The sequence below is a fragment of the Canis lupus genome, chromosome 16 (genome assembly GCF_003254725.2).
Source record: "Canis lupus dingo isolate Sandy chromosome 16, ASM325472v2, whole genome shotgun sequence".
In the NCBI taxonomy this organism is placed as follows: domain Eukaryota; kingdom Metazoa; phylum Chordata; class Mammalia; order Carnivora; family Canidae; genus Canis; species Canis lupus.
Window position 1 is genome coordinate 7,507,286 of NC_064258.1, and position 21,310 is coordinate 7,528,595.

The window sequence follows — 21,310 nt, forward strand, 5'->3', positions numbered from 1 at the left end:
ATTTGTGTGTATTTTGGATTTAAGCCTTTATCACATACCTTTTTACAAATATTTTCTTTGAGTCTATGGCTTGTCTTTGTTCTCTTAATAATGTCTTCCACAGATCAGAAGTTTTTAATTTTAATGAAGTGCAATGTATGAGTTTTTTTCTTCATGGATTGTGCTCCTGATGTTGTATCTAAAAACTCATTGCTGAGGGTCACCTAGATTTTCTCCTATGTTACCTTCCAGAAGTTTTATAATTTTGTATTTGGTAATTAGGTATACTATTCATATTGAATTACTTTTTGTGAAAGATGTAAGGCTGTGTCTAGATTCATTTTTTTTTTCTTTTTTTTTGCCTGTGGACATCCATTGTTGAAAAGATTATCCTTTCTCCATTGTATTGCCTTTGCTCCTTTGGCAAAGATCAGCTGACTGTATTTGCATGGGTCTATTTCTGGGCTCTGTATTCTGTTGATCTGTTTGTCTAATTTTGTCTAATCACTGTCTTGATTACTGTGGTTTTTATAGTTAAGTCTTGGAATTGGGTAGTCTCACTTCAACTTTTTTTCAGTTTGTGTTGACTCTTTGGGGCCTTTGCCTTTCCATATAGACTTTAGAATTAATTTTTCTATATCCACAAATAACTTGGGATTTTGATTGAGATTGCACTGGATCTACAGCATAAAGAAATGTGAAGTTCCCCATGCTCAGATTGTTCTCTAATGTTTCAGTCGTGTTGACACTAATTCAGCAAGCATTCCATCAGAACTGACTATATACAGAGATTTTTTTTTTCCTGAGCCATTTGAAAGTAATCGCATCATCATGTCTGATGACACTTTACTGCTAAATTCATGAGTATAAACCTCCTAAGAAAAAGGACATTTTTTTAAAAGATTTTATTTATTCATGAGAGACACACAGAGAGAGGCAGAGACACAGGCAGAGGGAGAAGCAGGCTCCATGCAGGGAGCCCGATGTGGGACTCAATCCCAGGACACCAGGGTCAACCTGAGCCAAAGGGAGACACTCAGCCACTGAACCACCCAGGCGTCCCACAAAATACATTTTCTTTTTTTTTTTAATTTTATTTATTTATAATAGTCACAGAGAGAGAGAGAGAGAGAGAGAGAGAGAGAGAGAGGCAGAGACACAGGCAGAGGGAGAAGCAGGCTCCATGCACCGGGAGCCTGATGTGGGATTCGATCCCGGGTCTCCAGGATCGTGCCCTGGGCCAAAGGCAGGCGCCAAACCGCTGCGCCACCCAGGGATCCCACAAAATACATTTTCTTACATAACCACAATTACCCCTAGAGTAATTAACGTTAATTCATCAATTAGTTTTCTTTAAAAAATTCCAGTCTGCAATAAAGGTGTTTTTCTTTCTTTTATTACTCTTTAATACCCCTCCTGTCCTGTGCTAAGCAGTGTGCTGTGTTGGGATATGAGACAAAGTTTTTATGGAGTCCCTGCGGAGATAGACATCTTAGACCGTGACTGTATAGACTGGGGTGAGGACTACAGAGCTTCATTTACTTTCCTTGAGTTCAAGGGGTGTGTAAGCAGAGATGTCCTTCCTGCGACATAAAGAGGACTATTCCCAGAGCTGTGTTTGGAGCTTGTGCTCATTCCATGATCTGCCAGCCTGACCCCAATGGAACTTTCCCCTAAGGGACTTGCATCCATCTCGAAGTTAATCATGTCACTACCAGGATGTCATTCCTTCCATCTCAGTCTTTCAGTTTCTGTACAGTGAGGATTGGACAGGGGCACAGGGGAGCAAGGATAACGGCTTTGAGAACTAGGCTGAGGAATGGGGGCTTGATTCTATAGGTCAGTGGTATTAAGTAACACACGGATTTGGCCGGGAATACCAGGGACCCAAATGAACAGTGGCTTCATCAAGATAGGGGTTTGTTTCTCTTTCCTGCAACAGGAGATAGCTGGTGTAGAGCTGGAATGCTGGCTCAGATCCATGGGGTCATCCGGGGACCTAGATTCGTGACAGCTGTCACCACATCCACATTCCAGGCAGCAGGATGGAGGAAGGGGCAGTGTTCTCTTCCCTGTAAGGTGCTCCTTGGCAACTCCACACCTCACTCTGTCTGCATCCCACTGGCCAGAATGGACTCGTGGACACACCTATATGCAAGAAGATGCTGAGAAACATAGTTGTCCGTTGGAAGGCTACATGCCAGGCTAAATATAGGATATTCTAGCCCCTATAAGAAAGGAAGGGTGGACACTGAGGTTAACTTGCAGCTCCTTGTATACTAGCATATTTGAAAAAAAAAAAAAAAACTTCTATAAAACTAGTCCCTTAAGATACTTCTTAAAAATAAGTCTATTGGCCCAGAAAATTTGGAAACATTGAGGTCTCATAGAAATTCACAGTGCAGAGTAACATCCTAAAGCCTCTGCGAAGTTCTGCATTAAAGTGTGTCTGTCCTTTAACCTGAGATAATGTGGCCAAAGTCCATTTTAAAAATTTATTTTTCGGGATCCCTGGGTGGCACAGCGGTTTGGCGCCTGCCTTTGGCCCAGGGCGCGATCCTGGAGACCCGGGATCGAATCCCACATCGGGCTCTCGGTGCATGGAGCCTGCTTCTCCCTCTGCCTGTGTCTCTGCCTCTCTCTCTCTCTCTCTGTGTGACTATCATAAATAAATAAAAATTAAAAAAAAAAATTTTAAAAAAAAAATTTATTTTTCACAGAAGCCCTATTACCGTAAGCTTTGGGAAACACTGCCTTGGGAATTGTTAAAGATTTCTTAGTTTGTAGTGATGTAGACATTTTTGCAGGAGTTTTGCTCCCAGGGATGTTGTCAACAGAAATGTGTGCATGTTGTGTCAAAAATTAATCAAAGGAACAGAACCACTAGGAGATGTCTGAAGGGATTTATTGCAAGAATTCAGTCTCACACAGTTGGGGGAGCTGGGTAGACGGTCTGTGTGAGGCTGCTGTCCTGCTGCCTGATGATGGAGCTTGAACTCTGTTGGGCGGGCAGTGATGGAAGAGGAGAGTATGGTTGGGAAGACGGAGAGAAGCTGGGACACTTAAGAATGTACCGAAAGTCAGAGGGTCAGGCTGCCTCTGACTTTAATGATGCGGGTGTCCTGATGAAGCCGATGCCCTTTGTTATGGAACTAAACACACACCTGGCTTAGGAGTCTGAGAAGCTGAAAGAGGATCCCAGGGAGACTGGGTCCAGCATTCACAGGCCTGGCTGCCACCACCTGGCCCCCGATCGAGGTGGCCTGCAGATGAGCAACGATGCACATGAGCTGCCCAATGCTGCTTTTTTTTTTTTTTAAAGATTTTATTTATTTATTCATGAGAGACACAGAGAGGCAGAGACACAGGCAGAGGGAGAAGCAGGCTCCCTGTGGGAGCCTGATGTGGGATTCGATCCCAGGACCCCAAAATCATCCCCTGAACTGAAGTCAGATGCTCAACCACTGAGCCACCAGGTGCCCCCGTACCAGCCTTCTGATGGGAATGCAGGGTACCTGCGGCTTCCCTCCCACGTTCCCCATCTCACCTCATAAGAGGAAGGGAGTTCTGAGCACCGGAGTTCGGCCCAGCCTGGTTCAAGCATTACGGAGCCACCACACGTGTCCACCAGATGACAGGTGTAGGGATTTTTCCAGCTGGTCTAGTGGCAATAGCTTCAAATTGGAAATAAGCTAAATGTGCATCATCAGTTCAACAGCTGCTGTGTTACATGCACAGGATGGAAGTAGTACAGGGACAGACTATTGTTCTGTGTGTCAACATGAATGAGGGGTGGCCCGGGTGGCTCAGCGGTTGGGTGTTTGCCTTTGGCCCAGGGCGTGATCCTGGAGACCCGGGATCGAGTCCCACATCCGGCTCCCTGTGCATGGAGCCTGCTTCTCCCTCTGCCTATGTCTCTGCCTCTCTCTCTCTCTGTCTCTCTGAGTCTCATAAATAAATAGAATCTTTAAAAAAAAAAAAAAACACCCACGAGTGAATCTTACCAAATCATGGAGTTAAAGGAGACACACAAGAATGCAAACCATGATCGCGTCCGCGTAAATTTCAAAACAGCCGAGCTAGGTTTGCGGTGTGACAGGTGGCGCCAGCAGCCGCCAGGGACAGAGGGTTAGCGAGGGGCACCTGCTGTTCTGCGCCTTGATCTGGGTGCTGGTGACCCAGCTCTGTGAAAAACTCCCTGAGCTGGGCAGTTTGGGATTCGTGTGCTCTTCTGTACTTCGCTTTCAGTGACAAAGTGTAGGGAAATTAAAGTTTTAAGGAGTTACTACTGAGCTGTCCCGGACCGGCCGGGTTGGAGGGAAGAAGTGAAGTTCGAGCTCTTTGAACCCGGTGCGAAGTGGCAGAGGGGAGAGGAGGCGGCTTCGGTGAGCGGAGGCCGGGGCCCACCTGCGGGGCATCGCTGCTCCGTCCCCTCGTGCCCCCCTAGGCCGGCCACCTGCTGCCATGGTGCGGGGTTAGGGCTGCGTATGCGGAGGCGCAAGGGCACAGGAGCTCACCGGCGACTCACCCATGTGGCACGAGGTGGGGACCATGATCCTGCATGTCTGGGGGGGGCCCTGGCACCCTTTTCAGTCCCCTGGAGGTCCTGATGCGCTCCGCAGGCAGAAGGGCCCTTGAACTCTGGAGACAGGAGCTCCGGATGGTAAGGGGGAAAGATGGGAATCCCTTTATCCCCAAGTTCACCCCCATTTCAAAGTACAGTGTGCCCCCTCTTGTCTTTTTTTTTTTTAAGATTTTACTTATTAATGAGAGACACAGGCAGAGGGAGAAGCAGGCTCCATGCAGGGAGCCCGATGTGGGACTAGATCCCGGGACCCCAGGATCACGCTGTGAGCCGAAGGCAGGCACCAAACCGTTCAGCCACCCAGGGATCCACCCCCCTTGTCTTTAACCAGGCCACACACAGCATCGTTCTAGCCTGTTTTATAAAATACTAATTCCAGGGGTGCCCGAGTGGCTTGGTTGGTTAAGCATCTGCCTTTGGCTCAGGTCATGATGCCGGGGTCCTGGGATCGAGCCCCACGTCAGGCTCCCTGCTCAGCGGTGAGCCTGCTTCTCTCTCTCTCTGTCAAATACATAAAAACTCTTTAAGAAAAAAAAGTGAAAATACTAATTCCCCTTCCCATGCTTTTTTGTTTTAGTTCATTGTTAGTCAGATTCATGATTCCTCTCTTGAAAGCAAACTATTTGAAAGCTCTCAGGCTGTGAACACGGGACTGGGTGACCCTCTGGGATGGGTTCTGTGTTTGGAGACTGGATCGTGTATTGGGAGACTGGATACGCAACCTCTCTGACGCCCCGAGCAATGATCCGCAAGCGCTGCTGGCTGGATTACTGATGGCATTTCTCAGGCCTAGGAAAGTCCTGTAATTAAACCCCACAATCCTTCCCACCCTGTCTACCCTCACAGGGCCACTGCCCACTCCTGGGCAGACCATCCCGAGGCCTGCTGCTTCCGCTGTCCCCAGTCCCCCAACTCTTCCCACCCTTCTCTGCCTTGGGAAGGGGCATTTCATGCATTTCTTTCCCACCTGGCCGAGGCCCATCAGTGAGGAACATTGAGACCCATGCCAGGTGCTCAGAGCAGGAGGGAAGTACTAGAGCATTTGTCTTCAGGAAATTAGTATCTTGTGCTGGATCCCAGGGAATTTATTTTTTTTAAGATTTTATTTATTTATTCATGAGAGAGAGAGAGAGAGAAGCAGAGACACAGGCAGAGGGAGAAGCAGGCTCCATGCAGGGAGCCCGACGTGGGACTCGATCCTGGTTCTCCAGGGTCAGGCCCTGGGCTGAAGGTGGTGCTAAACCGCTGTGCCACCGGGGCTGCCCCAGGGAATTTATTCTTAATTATTTTTTTCCCTTCATTGAAGTTGGGTAGTAAGTAGCTGGGAGCGTGATCTCAGGGGGTTAGGGAAAGGAAATGGGGAAAAGAGGGTAAAAGTGAGTCAGCCTCCTCACTTACTGAATCGCCCTCATCTTACAATCAGGAAACCAAGACTCAAGAGGTTGTACCAAAGGTCACACGGCTCATGGCAAAGCCAAGCCTTGAAGCCAAGTCTAACCCGGCCCGAGTGCGTGTGTACCTGCCACACCATCGGCCCCCGGGTGACTGGTCTGGCTTCCTGCTGGGAGTCCAGGCCTGGACCCTCAGCTCCTGCCGGGCACCAGCTCCGCTGGCTGGGGGTGACTAAGCAAGTTTCCTTAATGTCTCATCGTTTCCTCATATGTAAGAATGAGAGAAAGTAAAAAATGTGATGATTACATAACTCTCCCTTGAATTGTTTGCTGTACGTGAATAAACTGTACGGTCTGTGAGTTGTAGCTCATTAAAGCTGTTAGAAAAGATAAAGGTGAAATCTCACATGTAGCTTAGTATTTTTATTTCGAAATATTTTGAATTATGCAAGAAAACGGTAGGGAATATTCCATACCGTTTTGTCAAGTGTCTGGGTAACACTGTTATTGTGCCTCTCTCTGATTCCCTCGGTCTGATGGATGCTCATCACTGCTTCGTTCTAAAATCCATGTTCTCCTCTATCATGGCTTTTATCCCCTGGAACTATGACCATTTGGTCTCCTTGTTTATCTCTGGACTTTAATCTCTTTGAGGTCAGGAGCTATGTCTTATTTGACTTTGTAGCTCCAACATCCAGCTCAGTGGGAAGATCGTCATTATTTTTTTTAATTTTTTAAAATTATTTTTAAGATTAAAAAAAAAAACTTATTTATTCATGAGAGGCACACAGAGAGAGAGAGGCAGAGACACAGGCAGATGGAGAAGCAGGCTCCATGCAGGGAGCCCAGTGTGGGACACGATCTTGGGTCTCTAGGATCACGCCCTGGGCTGAAGGTGGCCCTAAATCGCTGAGCCACCCAGGGATCGCCTCATTGTTTTTTTTTTTTTTTTTAAAGACTTCATTTATTTGTTCATGAGAGATGCAGAGACATAGGCAGAGAGAGAAGCAGGCTCCCTGTGGGGAGCTTTAGGCGGGACCTGATCCCAGGATCCTGGGATCAGGACCTGAGCTGAAGGCAGATGCTCAACCACTGAGCCACCCAGGTGCCCTGAGCACAGTAATTAATGCTGACTGAATGACTGAGTGAGCGCCAAAGTTCTGGAAGTAAAGAATGGATGGCTGAACTTTGGATGTGGGCCTCACCTAGGGAGAGAGGAGAAAAAATTCGGGAAGGAAACAGCTACCTAGATCAGAGAAGTAGGAAAAGAACCAAGATAGTATTCTATCATGGGAATCAAGGAAAAAGAAGAAATTTTTGAGGAATTCTCAACTGCTGCAAAAAGGTCAATGAAAATGTGAATCAAAAATAAAAGGAGTTTGGGGTTTGCCAGAGTCGGTAGCTCTAGGAGGACAAGATGGAGCGTGATCTCAGGGGGTCAGGGAAAGGAAATGGAGAAAAGAGGGTAAAAACACACCCTTGGGAGTGAGGCTGTGAAAGGAAGGAGGTTTGGAAATGACTTCACAGAATGGACCCACCAGAGACCGTATCCTTGCTGGACAGGAGACTGCTCAGCTCAAGGCAGAGCTGGAAGGCTCCTTGAAGGCCCGTCTCCTGGCCCTGCAGAGTGACTGGGGAGGAGTGCCGGCGGGTGGCTGGTAGATGAGATGACCCGCCGGAGCGTCTTGGTGGCCAGGTCAACAGCGCGTTTATCGGGTAGCCATAGACCCTCAGCTCTTGGACAAGGACCTCTTCTCTGAATGACTTTGTTTCTTTTAACTTGTATCCCCCCTTTCCCACAGGGAACATGGTGGAGTGGTGCTTACCTCAGGATATTGACCTTGAAGGTGTTGAGTTCAAGTCTATGGCCAGTGGGTCCCATAAAATTCAGTCCGACTTCATGTAAGTATGGCAGGATGCCCCCGTCGGTACCCTTTCCTCGCCCATCCTTTCCCCGGAGCGCGAGGGCTCATCAGGGAGGCTCCCGAAGCTGTGTGGAGATGCCCCAAAGATAGATGTGTGGTTTCGTGTTTGTATCCGTTTTCTCCCGAGGAGGTCCCCAGCTTTTGTTTGGTTCTTAGTGGGTTTCATGATCCCCCTCCCCCCAAATTAAGAACTATCAGAGGTTCTGTCCCTTTTAAGAAAATACTAGACCTCACTAGAGGTCTGGCTTTATTGGAAGAGTGGACTTTCAGTTCAGTTTGGGTTGGCTTAAGACTTTTAACCGAACCCAAAATCCCGGCTTTAAGTAAGGCCGGTGTATAGTCCCGTGTAACTAAGATCCGGGTGAGGAGGAGCCAACGGGGAGAACGTCAAGGTAACGGAGCAGGAGGTTGCTTGAACTTCTGGGCCGCAGCTGTGACAGGTGTGAGAAAGGGGAGGGAAAAGGAGGGACAGCCCTGGTCCTCCGCCCTAGTGAGAGTATCGGAGACTCAGGAAGTGGGGGAAAGAATCAACGTGGCTCATGCTAGTAAGACAGTACCATTCCAGAAGGGCCTCAAGTCGAGTCTTGGTTTGAGTCACGTCATGTTGCAGGAGAGAAGGGATCTGTCCATGGTCATGGGCAGTTGAGCAGCAGGCTTGCCAGAGGCCAAGTCCTGGCTCTTGGTGGATGACCCTTGGTGCTTTCCAGCATCTTCTGGCGCCTCGGTCGTCCCGTCTGGTGGGGGGGGTGTGTGTGTGGCTTGACCAGTGTTCCCCTGGGGGTCTAAAAAAATTCATCTTCAGGCTGAGCTTCCTCATGTTAGAGCCCTGGACAAGGTTACTTGTTTTCCTCGGGACTGCATCTCAAATTAAGAAACAAAGCCAAACGATTTCTCTCTCTCGGATGGTGAGCCACACCATGCACTTGGATCTTTCTAGCTACTTCCGAAAGGGGCCTTTCTTTGGCCTGGCCTGCTTCGCCAACATGCCCGTGGAGAGCGAGCTGGAGCGTGGGGCACGTATGAAGTCCGTGGGCATCCTGTCGCCATCCTACACCCTGCTCTACCGCTACATGCACTTCTTGGAGAACCAGGTTCGGTACGTGGCTTGCATACGTGCGGGGGGAGGCTACAGGGACTGGCCAGCTGCTGTGTGTGTGTGTGTGTGTGTGTGTGTGTGTGTGTAGGGCCCTCAGTGATGAAGGCTGTGTGCCAGCACATGCCCTGCCACGCACATCCATGGTCACACCTCCGGTGTTTCAGCCAAAGTCCTGCTTTGGAAAAATCCCGAAGATTCTTCACGCTGCAGGGAGAGCGGGGTGGATTTGCCTTCCGTGTTTGCTTCTGGTGTCATCAGTTTTGTTGAATTACACGATCTGTTGACCATTACGTGATCTTTGTTTACCCGAAGCCACAGTAAATACCTCCTCGCCCCACGTAGGCAAACAGACTCTGAACTCTTCTTAAGCCTAACCCTGTATTACTTGGGGTGGTTATTCCTGCTTGTGGTAATAGGAAGGGGATTTTTAACAGAAGCAGCAAAACTAGGCATGATTTTCTAAATTTTTTCATCACTCTAATTTCATTTCAGATTTTTTTTTTAAAGATTTTATTTATTTATTCATGAGAGACACACAGAGAGAGAGGCAGAGAGGCAGAGGGAGAGGCAGGCTCCATGCAGGGAGCCCGACGTGGGACTCGATCCCGGGTCTGCAGGATCACGCCCTGGGCCGAAGGCGGTGCTAAACCGCTGAGCCACCCAGGCTGCCCTCATTTCAGATTTTGAGAGAGAAATCTATCCCTGATCCCTGAAGCATTATTAAAATTTTAGCACATTTGCTGCTTTTCTGGTATACATGTGTATATAAAAAATATATACTTGGTATCTTTCTCTGCATATGTTTTTATACCCTATAGCTTTAAAATTTAATTTATATATTTTTTTATTATTTTTATTTTTATTTTTTTTTATTTTTTATAATTTTTAATATATTTTTATATCTTCTTGATCATCTTTGAAAGTACATGAAATTTGTTTTTTATGAGAAAAAAAGCTTTTAAAATGTATATAAAAGCACAAATGGATTTAAAAAAAAATCTTCCCGAATTTTAACACCAAGATATCCATTGTTAATATTCAGTGAATGCCATTCTAAAATAGAAATGGTTTTACAAAAATCGGATTAATACTTTACGAGGATTTAATTTTATCATATAGCAGGCTAGTTTGAAATACATTGAATTTAATCTTCCTTATGGATCAGAGGGAAAGAATAATGAAACCGAAGGAATTGTCAAACTTCAAGTAAATGGTTTTGTTTGGTTGGTTTTTTTGTTTTGTTTTGTTTTTACAAAGAGGTACATTATTTCTTGAAATATTCCTTCAAAGTTAAGGAAAAAGATTATGAAAACCACAAAGATAGAGTTTCATTTTTTAATTTTTATTTATTTTTTTATTGGAGAGTTTCATTTTTATTTTTATCGGTAAATAACATTTTCTCAGCATAAGCATCACTGGTGGTCTTAAATGTTTCCGTTGTGAACAGTCTGTCATCTAAAACCCCTCAGCTCCTCCACCCTAGTTCACATCTCAATTCTTATATATTGTGGATTTATTCTATGTTTATTTCTATAATCCTGTTTCCCACCATTCTTCAGTCTTGATTCTGTGTGAACGACCACGGCCAGGGTGTGGCTGTGACTTGCCGTGTTGCCCAGCCCCTGATTGGATTTGTTTCTTGGCTGGTTGGGTTTTGCCATCAAGCGCTTTATTCTTTTCCCCGTGAAAGTTTCGTGGGACCTGCCTTCTCTGAGGTCTTGTGCATTTAATCCCTTTCCTCTGGGTGGGTAGAAGATTCTGGAATCTTTCCTTCTTCCTCTCAAGATGCTGTAAGTATTGCTGTGCTATCTTCTGATACTGGTTGTCTGGGGAAGTCTCTGATGTCTAGATCCCTGTAGATTCTTTATCCGTGAAGTTTCTGAACTTTCTTTTTTTTTTTTTTTTTTTTAACTTTCTTTCCAGGGATCGTTTGTCCCTTTTGATCTAGAGATACGTCTTTTGTTTTTAATTTCAGGAACCTTTCCACATGTAAAAAAATACTCAACTTTTCCATTCCATTTTCCCCCCCTCCTTTTATGCGCTGGTTATGCATGTGTTTTCTCTGCCTCATCCTATTTATCATTTTGATGATTATTTTAATAACTCTGTAATGTTAGAGTCGTCCCATAAGTTTTCCTGATTGGTCCCGATGGTTGAGCACTTACATGCTTCTTCTTCTTTTTTTTTTTTTTTTTTAATTGCTCCTTTATATTTTGGAACTGTGGTGAACCCCTTCATGTAGATCTCTTTTTCTGTTTTTGAAATATTTCCTCAGTGATGGGTCTCCGAAGTAATATTATGGAGTTTAAGAAAAAAAAAAAAACATTTTTGGGGAGGCTGACACTTCTTAAAAAATTACTGTCCCTTTTGAAAAAACCAGTTTTCCCAAGCAGATGATATTTTCTTGTGGCTCAAATGTTAAAAATTTTAAGGTGGTATTCTATTAGTTAGAGTCCTACCTAACTGGCAGTAACAGAGGCCCCAAAATACAATGGTTCAAAGGAAACAGAAGATTCTTTCTCATGTAATGGTCTGGTGGTGGCAGGTGCCTGCTGTTCCCTACGAGTGTTTAGGGACCCTCACTTCTTCTCTTGGATCAATCTACCATACCCTAAGAGTGATGTTTGTGTTCTAAGATATTCTTCTCCAGTGTTCAGAGCTGTTGACCACTGTTTACATCTAGCCCAGAGGGAGGAGAGAAAGCCTGTGAAATTGCGTCATCACTTCTCGTATGCTATTGTCAAGTTCTCCATCACAAAGACACACCTAACAGCCAAGGAGACTGGAGGATGGAGGAGGTAGTCTCTAGGTCAGCGACCCTGTACTCAGTTGAAAAATCTGGTGGTTCTGTTGCAAACAGGAAAAAGGGGACAGATGGATTTGGGGGCAAAATTAGCAGCCCCAGCGTCAAATTGCCCCTCTCACTAGTCAGATATCTATGTGCACTTTTCCTCTTCCTCCCACATGTAAAGGACATCCTGCTCACCCCAAGAGAAACCTCATAGAGGCTCATCCATTTAATGCTTCTAGTCTAAAATCCAGGATTTCTGGGTGATGCAAGGTCCTTTCATCAGATCAACACATGGTTCTTCGTATCCTAAAATCCTACGAAACAATAGACAAATCCATTCACTCCGCACCTTCCAAACACAATATAAATGGCGGAGTAAGTGGGGGTGCCTGGGGAGCACAGTTGGTTAAGCATCCGACTCTTGGTTTCTTTTTTTTATTTTTTTATTTTTTTTATTTTTTCGACTCTTGGTTTCTGCTCCGGTTGTGATCTCAAGGTCGTGAGATCGAGCCCCGAGTCAGGCTCTGCACTCAGCATGGAGTCTGCTTGGGACTCTCTCCTTCTCCCGCTGCCTTTTTCCCCTGTTCCTGCTCACATGGGCACGTGTACTCTCCCAAATCTTTAAAAAAAAAAAAAAAAAAAGAAAGGTGGAATAAGAACCACAGTGCAAACTCCTGTTTGGAAAAGAGGAAGGGTGAGAAACCCAAACAGCCATTAGTCTCTAATGATGATGAAATTCTGTTGAGCAGGGACTGCGGAGGCTTCTTGTCCTGGCAGAGCAGTGTGTTCCTTATTGAAAGCGTGGTTCTATTATTGACAATCCCCTTGCCCGTTTTCCTTCACCGCTCCTGACTTTGCCCTCGAGGAGGTTCTTTGTCCATTTTCCATCATAACCACTTCCAAAGCAGACACTGGAGAACATGATCTCTTTTTAAAAAAGGATTTTATTTATTTATTCATGAGAGACACAGGCAGAGGGAGAAGCAGGCTCCCTGCAGGGACCCCGATGTGGGGCTCCATCCCAGGACCCCGGGATCATGCCCTGAGCCAAAGGCAGACACTCAACCGCTGAGCCACCCAGGCGTTCCCAAAACATGATCTTCTTGAGGCTGCATCGCTGGAGAACACATTTCCTGCTGGTGTAGGTTTGGGGGTGTAGTGGTTTCTTTAAGGGTTGAGAAGTCACAGACTTTTATAGACTAGGCGCGTGACAATATAGATCCCTCTAAAACTAACTAGGCTTCTGGTCTGTTTGCTTCCAATCGGTTCCAGTTCCACTGCCAAAGATTCCTTTGGGGTCTTAGTTTTTAAATCAGTGGATTACAGAATAGTTACTGGTGTCTGTTCTTGGCCTATCCGTCTTTTCCTCATTTTAATGGCAGCTGCCTCAAGGCTGTGCCCTAAATCTGATCTTTGCAAATATGTGACTCCACTCTTAACTGGAGAGTTTCATAGAAGCTTTGAAAGAAATTCTTACCTCCTGCTTTTGGGTACAAAAGCAGTTGACTTTTCCAGTCCCATGGGATCCCCAAACCACTGGAGTCTCCATTTAATTACATTGCAGAACTCAGAACACGCTGCCCTAGGCTGCATTTCCTTCCATTTCAGCTTGCGGACTGGCCAGCTCTTCCCTGTTTTCATCTTTTTCTGGTAGGATGTCACTGAAAATAAGCAGCAGTCAACATTCTACTTCTATGTGCCCCCCCTGAAGTTACAAGTTCAGGTGACACAGGACCTATCTTCCAAGGTACTGAAGTTCTAGCAAGTGTTTGCAGAAGTGTAACAAGGGCTACCAGCTTTCTGGTCTGTAACGCCTCTTCTCTCACCACTGTCCCTTGCCAGATGCTAAGCCAAAGGCCACAGTGTCTTGTCTTTTTTTTTCTTTTTAAGATTTTGTTTATTCATGAGAGACACAGGGAGAGAGGCAGAGTCATAGGCAGAGGGAGAAGCAGGGATCATGACCTGAGCCAAAGGCAGATGCTCAACTACTGAGCCACCCAGGCGTCCCCACAGTGTCTTTCCTGATAGACATAACTCATTTCTCTGCACCATCTTCTGCTTTGGCTGTACAGGCTAAGTTGCTACAACAAAGAAACTCAAGATATAGTGACTCAGAGGAGTCACAGTCACTGGAGAAGCAGTCCAGTGCTGTAGATGCCTCTGTTCTGCTGGGTCATCCTGGGACCTGAGTCTTATATGCTCCTATCTCCTAGAGTATTGTCCTCATCCTCATGGTAGAAGCAGACTCACCATTACCAGGTCATGTTCCGGCCTGCAGGAAGAGGAAAAACACAGGAACACCCCAAGTTAAACACATCACTTCTACTTACATGCCATTGGCCAATTCTTTGTCACTAGCCATGCCAAGCAGCAAGGTCTGGCAGTTGTGGTCCTTAACTAGGTGACTGTGTGACGAGAAACAATCAGAAAGTTCTGTTACTCAGAGAAGAAGAGAGTGGCAGTCTCTACCACTGGCATAAAATGAAAAGTCTAGGGGCCCCTGGGTGGCTTAGTTGGTTAAGCGTCTGCCTTAGGCTCAGATCGTGATCGTGGGGTCCTGGGATCGGGCCCCAAGTCGGGTTCCCTGTTCGGTGGGCAGGCTGCTTCTGCCTCTCTCTCTGCCTCTCCCCCTGCTCATGCTCTCTCTCCTGCTCTCTCAAATAAAACCTTAAAAAAAAAAAAAAAAAAGACTTCATTCAGTTCCTATATCCATCCAATACTCCCAGTAATTACCATTAATTTTCCATCTATCTTTCCAAAATGTGTGTATGGAAACACAAATGTATATTCTTATTCCCCCCTTTTCATGCAAAAGGTATCAGATTATACATGTCATTTTTTACACCTTGCCTTTTTCAATGGGCTAATATCTAGGAGATCATGCTCTCACATCAGTACAGAGAGTTTATAATTTCTTATATATGTGCCCTATGTAGAAGAATCACATTTTATCAAGTCTCTTATTGATGGACATTTGGGCATTTCCGGTCTTTTGCTATTACAACTAATGCTGCCCTGAATACCTATGTTCAAGTATCATCTCACATATGAACAGAATATGTGTACATTAAATTTCCAGAAATGAAATTGGTGGTTCAAAAGGAAGAGGTATTTGTAATTTTAATAGACAATTGTCAAATTGTTTTCCATAAAGATTGTGCCATTTTGCATTCCCGGCTGTAATGCAGGAGAATGCAGTTTCCTTACAACATTGCCAACACAAAAATAAAACTCTTGAGATTTTTTGGCATTTGGATGGGTAAAACATGGTACATGAGTATAGTTTTGATTTGCATTTTTCTTATGAGTGAGATTGAGCATCTTTTTATTTGAGTCATTCGCTTTTCCTCTTCTGTGAACCATTTCTAGCCTTGGTTCCAATTTTCTTTCTTTCTTTCTTTCTTTCTTTCTTTCTTTCTTTCTTTCTTTCTTTCTTCTTTCTTTCTTCTTTCTTTCCTTCCTTCCTTCCTTCCTTCCTTCCTTCCTTCCTTCCTTCCTTCCTTCTGTTGTTGGCCTTATTAATTTCTAGGAGTTCTTTGTGTAGTAGGGAGATTTGTGCTTTGCAGAATAAATTGAAAATCTTTTTCCACTTTGTCATTCATCTTTTAGTTATTTTAAGATTTCATTTATTTATTTTGGGGGAGGGGCAGAAGGAGAGGGAGAGAGAGAAACCCAAGCAAACTCTGCACTGAGCACAGAGCCTGACACAAGTCTCGATCCCACCACCCTGAGATCATGACCCAAGCCAAAATCAAGAGTTGGACGCTCAGCTCATTGAGCCACCCAGGTGCCCCTGTCATTCATCTTTTCACATGACTTTTTGTCATGCGGATGTTTTTCTTCATTGAATTCGTTAATATTTTCATGGCTTCTAGAATTTGAGTCACAGCTAGAAAGGCTTTCTAGCTTGGATTACAGAGGGCTTGAGAGGAAGGACTCCCGTGAGAGTAGAGGGGGAGAGAAGCATGTGAGGTGAGCCCAGGTCCAGGCCAGGGCTGTATTTGACAGCAGCAGTGACATATATATATATTTTAAAGATTTTTGGTGACTTATATTTAAATTAACCAGACTTGATTTCTGAAAACACTGAATCTGTGTTTTCTATCCATTCTTATTTCTCATATCCCAAACTTATTAGATTGCCTCCATGACTCTTGGCTTCAGTATTTCTCCAGTTAGTCCTTTCTGTGACTGGTTCTCATTAGTCAGAAGCTGGAGAACTATCTTATAATTTAAAAAAAAATAGAAAAAGAAGGAGGGAGTGTTATGAAATAAAAGGGACTTATGACACGTAGCCACATCTCTGGACCTTGCTTAGATCATGATTCAGACAGCCAAGTTTAAAACATTTTGGGGACAGTTGGTATAATTTGAGTGTGGACTGGGTATTATTTTGTGTTTGGGCTTCATTATTTTGTTAGGCGAGATAATGGCATGCTGTTTATGCTCTTTTTTAAATAGACTTTATCAGTTAAAGATGTATACCAAAGTGTTGATGGGTAAAATGTTATGATAAGGGATTTACTTTAAAACATTCCAGGAAGAAGAATGGCAGTGGGGGGACAGGATGTAGATGTAACCGTATTGACAAAATATTGATCATTGTTGAAGCTAAGTGATGGATGATGGAGCTTAATATTCTTTTTTCTACTCTTTGTATAAGTTTTAATTTTCCATAATGAAAAGTGTAAAAGACTAAATGTAAAATTATCATATAATTATTGTAGAAGACTGAAAAAGAGACAAAAGCTCAAGAAAATAAAAAGAACGTGATTCCACCATCCAGACGTATCTGCTATTAACATCTATATCCTTCTAGTCCTTTTCCCATGTATAAATATATACATATACAATTTTTAAAAAAGAATATGGGGGATCCCTGGGTGGGTCAGCGGTTTAGTGCGTGCCTTCGGCCTAGGGCTTGATCCTGGAGTCCCGGGATCGAGTCCCGTGTCAGGCTCCCTGCATGGAACCTGCTTCTCCCTCTGCCTGTGTCTCTGCCTCCCTCTCTCTGTCTCTCTCATGAATGAATAAATAAAATCTTAAAAACAAAACAAAAAAGAATATGGAGGTCATTCAGCATCTAAAATGTCTAAGCTGGTATGATAACCTTTCCATGAATATCATGCATAATGGTTCTCAACATCATGGTGGTTTCAAAGCATTTTTGGTGTATAGATGTATCATGATTCATTTAACTATATCACTGCTATTAGACTTTTAGGTTGTTTCTTTTTATTTTTTTTAAGATTTTATTTATTTGAGAGAGAGAGAGACAGATAATGACAGAGAAAGCACAAGCAGGGAGGAGAAGGAGGAGCAGGCTTGCTGCTGAACAGGGAGCCCGACTTTCTGCGTTGGGTAATAATGTGATAAAAAACTCAGGACCTCTTACCTTCCCACCCCAAGTGCTTGGGCTTGCAGAGACTGGGCTGTGGGGAACCCTGTCAACTGTCCCTAAAACCAAGAAAGCCGTGTTGAAGCCCCAAACCATTTGGACAATGGAGCATCCCGCCTTCAAGTCAAGTACAAGAGTGCTGGGGTACCATGTGTGGCATTATGTTTAATGGGGGTGCTATGGGTTGACCTGTCCCCTGCCACTCTCCTCAAGAAGAAAGATCTGCTGGAGTCCATGCAGGGAGCCCGAAAATGGGACTCGATCCTGGGATTTGATCCTGGGACTCCAGGATCACGCCCTGGGCTGAAGGCAGGGGCTAAACCACTGAGCCACCCAGGGATCCCGAGAGCAGCTTTAATAAAGCCGGGGGTTTGTGGTCTTGCCAACTGCCCCGGTCTCAGCGTGCTCTGGGAAGGGGCACACACTCTTGAGCACGCCTTGCTCGAGAACATTAGACATCAGTCCAAGCGTGTCCATTCTGTGCGTTTCCCACGAAGAGGGCGGTGTGTTCCGTGGTGTCAGGGAGACTCAGACCCCACATGTGAGCTTTCCCTAACCTGCCTAACACCAGTATAGGATGGAGGTCTTTTCAGTTGATCACTTCGTCCCTGAGGGTTCTAGAAGCCCTTGTGGTGGGGGACGTGAGTGGCAGACTGGGCCTGAGCTCTTCTCACTGTGTGTGTGTGTGTGTTTTGCAGACACCAGCTGGAGACGCCAGGACATTACTCCCACCTGGCTGCATTCTATGAGGACAAGAAAGGGGTGCTCCATGCCGGTCCGGGGAGAGGTGGGAGCCTGCCCCCCGTCTACTGGTTGCCTTCCATCCACCGATACATGTACCCTGAGATGAAGGTAGGGCTGGCCACACGCACACATGGTCCTGGGCTCGTGTGTGCTACGGTGGCTGTTGATTATTATTTTTTTAATTCATAAGGAATTTATGTCTTGGGCTCATGCCCAGAGTCTGACTTTGATAGGTTTCTGACCCAAACATTTGGATCCTTTTAAAACACAAGGCAACGATGTGCTTTCTAGACTCTGCTCTGACCATGGTGCAAAGCCATGTATGGTGATGTGAGGCAGGCCAGGCGTGGTGGGTCCCTAGCAGGGAAAAGGTGGATTTGATTCTGTTGTTGGCTTCGATATTTTAAAACCAGACACCAGAACTGAAAAGATGAAGAATTTGATGAATAGATACAATAGTTCATAGTTTTTGTATTCCTGATATTCCTTTACTATGTGTTTTTTCTGAAGTACTTTGCCTGTGAACCTGGATGTGTTCGTTGACAGTTCACAAGCGTTAGGTGTCGGGAGGGTACAGAGAGGAGTATGAACGGGAAGCTCCTCCTCCTCCCTCCCCTGGAGGTGGTCACAAGATACTTCAGGGGATACAGGGCTCCCTGGTGGAGAAATCATGCCAGGGCTTTAAGGGAAAACTCTGGAAAGGCATCTTGGAAGAAGAGTTGGGTCCCTAAAGTATTTGTTTTAATTTTATTTTTTTATTTTTATTTATTTTTTTAAGATTTTATTTATTTATTCATAGACACACAGAGAGAGAGAGGCAGAGACACAGGCAGAGGGAGAAGCAGGCTCCATGCAGGGAACCCGACGTGGGACTTGATCCCAGGTCTCCAGGATCACACCCCAGGCTGCAGGCAGTGCCAAACCGCTGCGCCACCGGGGCTGCCCTGTTTTAATTTTATTAAAGATTTTATTTGTTCATGAGAGGCAGAGACACAGGCAGAGGGAGAAGCAGGCTCCCTGCGGGGAGACTGATGCAGGACTCGATCCCAGGACCCTGGGATCATGACCTGAGCCAAAGGCAGATGCTCAACGGCTGAGCCACCCAGGGGTCCTGAGTCCCTGAAGTATTTGGCTGGGCGAGAGGTGAGGGATCCTAATTCCAGACTGAGGCAGGGCTCGTGGGACCACGGTCCGTGACCCTGCACCCCATCCTGCTAGCTAGTTATCTGTACCCGTTGCAGCACTTTTTAAAGTGAACGATTGTCTCATCCCTGTTTTCCACATGAACCAACGGAGGTCTGTAAAGGTTCGGTGACTTACGTAAGGCCTTACAGCTAGTAGGAGATAGGGCCAGGATTTAAACATAGGACCCGTGCCAAAGCCGGTGCTTGCCCCCCCACCCCCCCATGGAGATGTAGATGTGAGAAAGCACAAAGCAGGCTCATGGCACGGGAGCAGGCAACAGGCACAGCTCGAGTTTGCGGGTTCGGCTCCAGACCTCCGCCATAGAATGAATATTGCAGTAAAGTGAGTTCGGTGAAGTTTTTGGTTTCCCGGTGCCTACAAAAGTTATGTTTTCACAATGCTGTAGTTTAGTGAGTGTGCAATAACACTATGTCTAAAAAAAACCCAATGTACATACCTTAATGAAACCCTGCTTTATTGCTAAAAAAAAAAAAAAAGCTGTCATCTGTGTTTTCAATGAGTCATAATCACTGATCACAGATGACCATAACAAATATAATAATGAAAAAAAAATTTAAAGATTAATTTATTTAGAGAGAACACGAATGGGAGGGGTGGAGGGAGAGGGAATCTCAAGCCAACTCCGCCCTGAGTGTGGAGCCCAACACGGGGCTTATCTCCCCCGCTCTGAGATCACGACCTGAGCTGAAGCCAAGAGTCAGATGCTCCACCGACTGCACCACCCAGGCACCCCAGGAACAATGAAAAATTTGAAATACTGTAAGAGTTACTAAAATGTGATGCAGAGGTGCAAAGTGAGCAAGTGCCGTTGGAAAAATGGCACCAACATACTTGCTCGGTTGAGGTTGCCACAGACTTTCAACTTATAAAAAATGCAGTATCTGCACAGCCCAGGCAAGTGCAGTGCAGTAAAACGAGGTCTGCCTGTAGGTTGACTGGGATTGAATTTCTATGTCAACTGACCAAGAGAGAAAAGATTGGGAAAATAGGTTGGAACCAAATCGTAGAGAATCGTAAATACTAGACCATGGAATTTGAACCCAAGAAGCACCAGTGGGGGTCTTGCCAGGAAAACACAAACTATGTTAGATATTCCCAAGATACTTTGATACAGGAGATCCCTAATCTAGGCATTGGAAGGCTGAAGGAGCAAAAAGGGAGCAAGGAATCTAGATACTTGTAATTCTAGACGGTTACCACCTTCTATTAGTTATTTACTACATGTCACAAATTACCCCCAAATCAGTGGTCTACAGTAGTTCATATTTATTATCTCACAGTTCCTGTGAGCTGGGAATTCAGGCATGCTTGGGCTAGTCCTCTGCTTCATGGTCTCCTATGAGTTCATAGTCAAGGCATCAACCAGGGGTGAGGTCTTGTCGGAAGGCTTGACTGGGGAAGTAGCCACTTCCAAGCTTATGCAGTTGTGAGGGGGCTGGTTTCCTTGAGGGCTAGTGGACTAAGGCCTTCAGTTCCGCTGCCTCTTGGTGGTCCCCAGTCCATGGCCAGGTCGGTCTCTCCGACATGGTGACTTGCTTCATCGAAGTCAGCAAGTGAAAAAGTCTCCTAGCAAGATGGAAATCAAAATCCTCTGTAACCTAATGGGAAGTGACAGTCCTGCGGTGTTGCCATGTTCTGTTGGTTAAAGTGAATTATTCCAGGGAAGGGATATTCCATAAGGCTGTAAATACCAAGGAGGGGGCACCGCTGAGGGCCCTCTTAGAGGCTGCCTGCTGTGTGCACCCTCCCAGGGCTGGGATAACACAGGGAGAGATGACTCTATCAAAACTACGGGAGCTTGAGGAGGGGCCCTGCACAGCCCTGCTCCCATGTCTCAGGCCCCGTGCACCTGCTGATGCTGGCCCCTCTGGGGGGCGGGGGGCGTGGCTCAGCTGGAGCTGGGGCTGCTGGGAGAAGCTGGAGGCTGGAATCAGAGGTGTCCTCTGCTGCTGGCAAAATACCAGCAGGAGTGAGCTCCTCCCTTCCTTCTGCCTTCTAATCACCAGTCATTGCATCCCCGAGGAGGAACATACCAGGAAGCCAGCTGGCACAGGAGTCCAGGACACAGCGTAAAGGTTTCCCCGCGCCGTGGCATGCCCGGAGAGGCAATAATTAAGAAATGGTCAGAGGGTCATTAGGGCTCTTCTGGGTCTGTATTGACTGAACCTGCTCTTTCTCTCACCACTCCTAACTCT

The 21,310-nt window shown here is 45.7% G+C and overlaps 1 protein-coding gene across 3 annotated transcripts in view; it reads left to right on the forward strand.

The window, feature by feature from the left end:
- The window catches only part of DENND11 (DENN domain containing 11), a 46,907-nt gene that overhangs the window by 10,994 nt on the left and 14,603 nt on the right, over positions 1–21,310 (forward strand). For all 3 annotated transcript variants that reach the window (XM_025433925.3, XM_025433926.3, XM_035700114.2), the window contains exons 2-4: positions 7,758–7,857; positions 8,818–8,976; positions 17,864–18,017. In XM_025433925.3, the coding sequence (XP_025289710.1) occupies positions 7,758–7,857; positions 8,818–8,976; positions 17,864–18,017 (413 nt within the window). The remainder of the gene's footprint in view (positions 1–7,757; positions 7,858–8,817; positions 8,977–17,863; positions 18,018–21,310) is intronic.